The sequence below is a fragment of the Notechis scutatus genome, chromosome 2 (genome assembly GCF_049901735.1).
Source record: "Notechis scutatus isolate UNSWTSFEM ecotype Mainland chromosome 2, rNotScu1.2, whole genome shotgun sequence".
Taxonomy (NCBI): Eukaryota; Metazoa; Chordata; class Lepidosauria; order Squamata; family Elapidae; genus Notechis; species Notechis scutatus.
The window spans coordinates 2,875,948-2,882,136 of record NC_142010.1 but is presented as its reverse complement, the minus strand read 5'-3'; the positions used below and the strand labels follow the sequence as shown (position 1 = coordinate 2,882,136).

Sequence of the window (6,189 nt, the reverse complement as noted above, 5' to 3'; positions counted from 1 at the left end):
CTTGTCTTCTGTCTCTTCTGCTCCATCTTGTCAACAGGTAAAGAATTTAATTTTCTTAAAACGGAGGTTATCAACTACTGCGAAAAGGTTGTAAAACTGGGCACAACTCACTTAACAATATTACTTAGCGATAAAAGCTCCAGTTCCAATTGTTCTCCTACATCAAGGACTACCTGTAATAGATGTAGGATTAATGATCATCTCTTCATGAGAGATCATCTCTATCATGAGAGTCAACTTGGTGTAGTGGCTGAAGGTTTTGGAGTAGGAATGGGTGACATGAGTCTCGTCATCGATGCGGAACAAAAACTAGTCAAGAGACATTTGACCATTGGGCCAAAAAGTAAGTAGGTAACTCTCTCTCAGCCTCAAGAAGAAGTTATTGGCACATCACATCTAGCATATGCCCAAATCCTGCATCACCAGGAATCAAGAGTAAAAGCTGATATCAACAATAATTCAGAACTCATAGACATTCAGAATTCAGGTTCTTGTACGTAGATAAATGGCCTCAGCCAGCATCCACATGGCTTCTTCACAACACTGATCTACGGCATAAGTACCAGAAGTTGGGAAGATCCAGTTTCATATTAATATGTTATAGGTATGAGAGGGTGAATCTCTCCCTTAGTCTCAATTTGCCTCCCATTTCCACAAGCTGATCTCACCTCCCACCCTTCCACAGGTTCCCAACAGAAAAAACAACAACAGGGGAGACCTGCTTTGTAAACCAGATTATAACAGGAGCCTTAAACGTAAATGCTAGGATAGCAGAACATATAAAGGTGACACTGATCATTGGCATGACTTTGTCTTTTATTAGTAGTGACATCTCTGAAGTGTTCGGAGACTTATCACTAATATATAACAAAGTACTGACTGTGTTATATTATGCACAACTGTAGGATCAGGAAAAGGTCCAAAACAATCCAAATAAATGAATGTAGGAATTAAGGTGAAACACAGTCAAGAGGGGCAAAGGATACAAATCAGAGATGGAGAATTATAGTAGGATATAAAATCAGCTCTAGAAGCTAGACTAAGCCACTAAGAAAAACAAGAATTCACATCTCCATTTCACTGCCAAGCAAAAAGTTTATTTTGTGTATATTTTCTAAAAAAAACAACAACACTATCTTTTCTAATGGAATTTGGCTTCTGCCCTCCCTGAGTTTTCTATCTCAGCCAGCCAATCATTTGAGTCCCTACATTCAACCTCCTCCAGCTAATTCTTTAAAAACATTTCCCCAGTTGCAAAACTGAGCAGTAGGCGGCTTCAGAAAAGGCAGGGGAGTTGACTTCTACCAACATGAGGGCAGCTGGAATTCTTCTTGTATTTTGTCTCTTCTGCTCCATCTTGTCAACAGGTAAAGAATTTGATTTCCTTAAAACAGATATAGAAACTTTGGGTGACTTCAGGAAAGGGATGGAGAATAGGCAGCCCGAGGAAGTTTCTGGGAAATGGTTCTACCACAGATCATTCTTGACATATGTCCATTTGTTCACTGGCCATCTGAATTTAAAACAGCACTGAAAAAAGTCACTTACAAATGGTCCTAACACTTTCAACAATTCCCACCATTTCATATCAAAATTTGGGCATTTGGCAGCTGGCATGTGTTTACAACAGTTGCAGTGTCCTGGGACATATGATCATCATTGACTTCCCCGAACAGCTTTTAACAAACAGCATCAATGGGGGAAAGCAGATTTGCTCAACAGCCATGTGATTCACTTAATGACTGCAGATATTAACTACCACAAAAAGGTTATAAAACTGGGCACAAATCACTTAACAATATTACTTAGTGATAAAAGCTCCAGTCCTAATTGTGATCCTATGTCAAGGACTACCTGTAGTAGATGCAGGATTCATGATCATTTCTTCAGAGTATCATGAGAGCCAATTTGGTGCAGTGGCTGAAGGTTTTGGAGTAGGAATGGGTAATATGAGTCTAGTCATTTATGAGGAACAAAAACTAGGCAAGTGACATTGGACCATGGGGCCAAAAACTAGGCAAATGACTCCCTCTCAACCCTAGCAAGAAGGTATAGGCAGACCACATCTAGAATGTGCCCAAATCCTGCATCACCAATGCAGATATCAAAAATTATTCAGAATTCAGGTTCTTGAAGAAATATGGCCTCAGCCAGCGTCCACATGGCTTCTTTACAAATCTGTTCTATGGCATAAATACCAGAAGAGGGGAAGATCCAGTTTCATATTAATATGTGAGAGATATGAGAGGGTGAATCTCTCCCTTAGTCTCAATTTGCCTTCCATTTCCACAAGCTGATCTCACCTCCCACCCTTGCCCAGGTTCCCAGCAGGAAAAACAACAACAGGGGAGGCCTGCTTTGTAAACCAGATTATAACAGGAGCCTTAAACGTAAATGCTACGATAGCAGGACATATAAAGGTGACACTGATCATTGGTATAACTTTGTCTTTTATTGGTAGTGACATCTCTGAAGTGTCAGACATGTGTTGCCCTTGGAGATAAATGTGAAGGAGAGGCTGTGAAGGTGGTGGAGTGCAAAGAAGATGAAGAATTTTGTTCTACTGTAGTTGCTAATACTACTATAAGTAAGTGAAAATTGAGTTTGTTCTCAAGTATGTCCATTACTTGGTTTCATTTTTTGTATAATATGTGTATATTGATTAGAACACAGACCACCAGAGTTAGAAGGAACCTTGGAAGTCTTCTAGTCCAACTGTCTGCTCAAGCAGGAGACACGACACCATTTCAAACCAATGACTGTCCAGGCTCTTCTTGAAAGCCTTCAGGGTTGGAGCACCCACAATGTCTGGAGGAAAGCCATTCCCCGGATTGTTCTCATTGTCAGGAAATGTCTCCTCAGTTTCAGGTTGCTTCTTTCCTTGGTTGGCTTCCATCCATTGCTTCTCGTCCCGCCTTCAGATGATTTGAGAATAAGTTGGCTCCCTCCTCTTTGTGGCAGCTCCACAAAGGGAACACTGCTATCATGTCGCCCCTAGTCCTTCTTTCTTACTTGAGTGGACATATTGAATTCTTCACAGGTTTTAGCCTCCAGTCCCCAATCATCTTTGTTTTGCTCTTCCCTGCATTCTTTTCAGAGTCTTAACATCCTTGACAACATATGTCACCCACTTCATTGATTTATTTTTATTTTATTTGGTTTGTCAATTGCTTACAAGATAATAGGTATAAGTAAAAACATAGTTGTGAATACATGGATACATATAAGAAAAATAAAAGAAACAATAGGACAGTGACGGTAGGCACGTTGGTGCGCTTATGCACGCCCCCTACAGACCTCTTAGGAAAGGGGTGAGGTCAATAGTAGACAGTCTAAGGTTAAAGTTTTTGGGGTTTGGGGAAGAAACTACAGAGTCAGGTAGAGTATTCCAGACATTGACCACTCTGTTGCTGAAGTCGTATTTCCTGCAATCAAGTTTGGTGCGATTAACCTTGAGTTTGTATCTATTGTGTGCTCTTGTGTTGTTATGGTTGAAGCTGAAGGATTCATTGACAGGTAGGACATTGCAATGTATGAGTTTATATACTAAGATCAGACCAAAGGTGGTGTAGTTCTAGGTTTTCTAGGTCTAGAATTTCAAGTCTGGTGGCATAAGGTATTCTGCAACGAGTAAAGGAGTGGAGAACTCTTCTTGTGAAATATTTCTGGACTTTCTCAACTGTGTTTTTCACTATCAAGCAACAATAAATGCTAACATTTTGTATCTAAGTTGGGCTAAAACATGATTGGGTTGGGGAGTTTCCTTCAATGACTTCTCTTCGGGGTTCATTGAGGGACCATAGTCCAATCTTATTTGCCGGATGTAATTTTTTTTAAACGTACGTGCATGATATGATACACGGGGACAAGAATGGACAAGTGATGAAACACACATCCTGATGTAGCAATCTACACTCTGCCCTTTTGAATGTGCATCACACATTGCAAGCTAAACAGAAGGAGCTTACATTACTTTCTCACAATGCAAGGTTCATCGTTCTGTAAAAAGATTCTGCAGTTACCTGTGCTAAAATGTTTCTTGGGAATAAATAAATCTTCTAAGGTGCCAACATCTACATGAAAGCCAATGAGGTTTATTAATTCAGGTTAGGATTAGGAATCTCAGTTGGAGAAGTTTGGCTGGCCTGTTATTTTCTGCAGGTCCAAGGACGAGTATAGTGGGATATGTGCTGGGTTGGAAGCAGGAAGATTCAGCCATGGAAGTTCACTCAATAGTTTGGGTGGATCAAACTTTCACAGCCCAACTAACCTTAGTAGTTTTGTAGAGAAAAGTAACAAGTGGAAGGGCTATGAGCTCCTAAACAAAAAGGATATACAGTTCATAAAGTGAAATAAACACGGGTATTTAGTGATTTCTTCCAAAATACAACAGCCAAATGAACAGGTTTGATATGCATTTCTTCATTTTCTGCTGAGTTCCATATTTTTTTTTAAATTCCCTTCTGCAGCCAATATTGCCATGAGCTTAATTGTCAAGGAATGCTCAACACGTGAGGACTGTTTTGAGAGCCTCTTCAGCACCACAACAGTAGGTGGTAGATTTGAAGTAGCAAGAGCTAACTGTTGTGACACTGATGTCTGCAATGCAGAACCGCTTCTGTGTAAGTATCTACAACTTAATGCATTCTTTTTCAAACTCAAGCTTTTTTTAAAAAAAAAACTCTTGCTTTTTGCAAAGAATCTTGGGTTCTTTGATTCCATCTGAGCTGGAATTGAACTCAAATATGTGAAAAGAATGTCAAGTTGGAGGAGGCTGTGATACACATTAAAAGGGTTAGTGGTTATTATGAAACTTTGCTAACTGGAATATTTGCTTCCTCCAGTGGAAAAGTATGAAGAGTTTCAACCAAATGGATTACAGTGCCCAGGCTGCTTTGCACTAGATGAGGATCACTGTAAAGCCAATCAATCTGTAGTCTGTGTTGGCGAAGAGGATCAGTGTCTTACCATAACCAGTTCCACAGAGGCTTGTGAGTAGATATTTCCTTCCTTCCTTCCTTCCTTCCTTCCTTCCTTCCTTCCTTCCTTCCTTCCTTCCTTCCTTCCTTCCTTCCTTCCTTCCTTCCTTCCTTCCTTCCTTCCTTCCTTCCTTTCCCTTCCTTCCCCTTCCATTTTTTAAATAAAGGAAGATGATCTATTTGGAGAAACTTTATCAATATATGGTAACCAGATTTGTATCATGTTTTTCAAAGACCTTTATGTTTCCATAAAGGCCACAAGAACATCAAGGCCAGAATATAAATAATAAAGAAACAATCTGCATTGCTTTATAATATCTATTCTATAGAGTCTCATATGCACCTTTTCTGTCTTTTTCTTATCTCCAGTTGGAAATTTCACTGAAAAGTCCACTTACCAAGGTTGTACGACACAGAACCTATGTTCCTTCCCTCTAGGATTTTCTGAGATGGCTGGTGGGCTGATTCAGTTAAATATCACCACTCTGGAATGCGGAAATGCATCTTCTTCTGAACCAGATCTTCAGTTATAGTTGGGAAGAGCCGAAGCTTCTTTGCAATTATTGGGAAATTTGTAAAAAAATTAGGAAGTTGGAGATTTAATAATGAGATAAGTGGAGATTGGAATCAAAGATGCTTTTGATTCTTACTTGAGTCAGTAGGGGAAAGCTGGAAATTTGGGGCAAAAAATATCATGCTTTGCGACCACAGCTCAATAAAATATGTGTTTTCGATCCTCAAAGTCCACAAAACCGTCATAAAAATAAACTGCTAAGACAAAGGAATCTGCATTCAGTATCTTTTTCTTTAGAATTTATACAAACAAAGGTGTTCTGAATAAAATAGCTCCTTCTGATCCCTCCTGTCTTCCATACTTAAGAAATTATAATTATCATTTTATGCATTTTCACTTGAAATCTTTCTCATCGAGTTCTACAGCGTCCTTTTGCCTGAAGTTTATAGATTACTAATTCATATGTCTTATGACCTTTCCCAGTATCCCCTTAATCATGCATTCAAAATTTGGATGTTTGGCAACTGACATGTATTGGTGTGCATAAGCGCACCAAAGTGCCTACCATCCCTGTCCTATTGTTTCTTTTTATTTTCTTATACCCGCTCCAAAGGAGCCCAGAGTTTAGGCGGGCCCCCCCAAGCCACCAAAATGGGGATGGTGGGGGCTGGAGAACTCTTTGTTGCAAGATATTTC

At 39.6% G+C, this 6,189-nt stretch overlaps 1 protein-coding gene across 1 annotated transcript; it reads left to right on the top strand.

Annotated features, from left to right (window-relative positions):
• Positions 1-1,206: 1,206 nt before the first annotated feature.
• LOC113429256 (phospholipase A2 inhibitor NAI-like) lies at positions 1,207-5,770 on the top strand. Its single transcript, XM_087954256.1, has 5 exons — positions 1,207-1,367; positions 2,462-2,587; positions 4,470-4,622; positions 4,845-4,991; positions 5,349-5,770. Exons 1-5 carry the CDS (start codon positions 1,310-1,312, stop codon positions 5,510-5,512), a joined length of 648 nt encoding a protein of 215 aa, XP_087810382.1. The 5' UTR covers positions 1,207-1,309; the 3' UTR covers positions 5,513-5,770.
• Positions 5,771-6,189: the final 419 nt, after the last annotated feature.

What these genes read in the sequence shown, in the direction of transcription:
- LOC113429256 (XM_087954256.1), top strand. Translation starts at nt 1,310, where the DNA reads ATGAGGGCAGCTGGAATTCTTCTTGTATTTTGTCTCTTCTGCTCCATC. An exon ending in AGTTGCTAATACTACTATAA is followed by an intron (nt 2,588 to 4,469) that starts GTAAGTGAAAAT and finishes TCCCTTCTGCAG; the next exon opens with CCAATATTGCCATGAGCTTA. An exon ending in CAATGCAGAACCGCTTCTGT is followed by an intron (nt 4,623 to 4,844) that starts GTAAGTATCTAC and finishes TGCTTCCTCCAG; the next exon opens with TGGAAAAGTATGAAGAGTTT.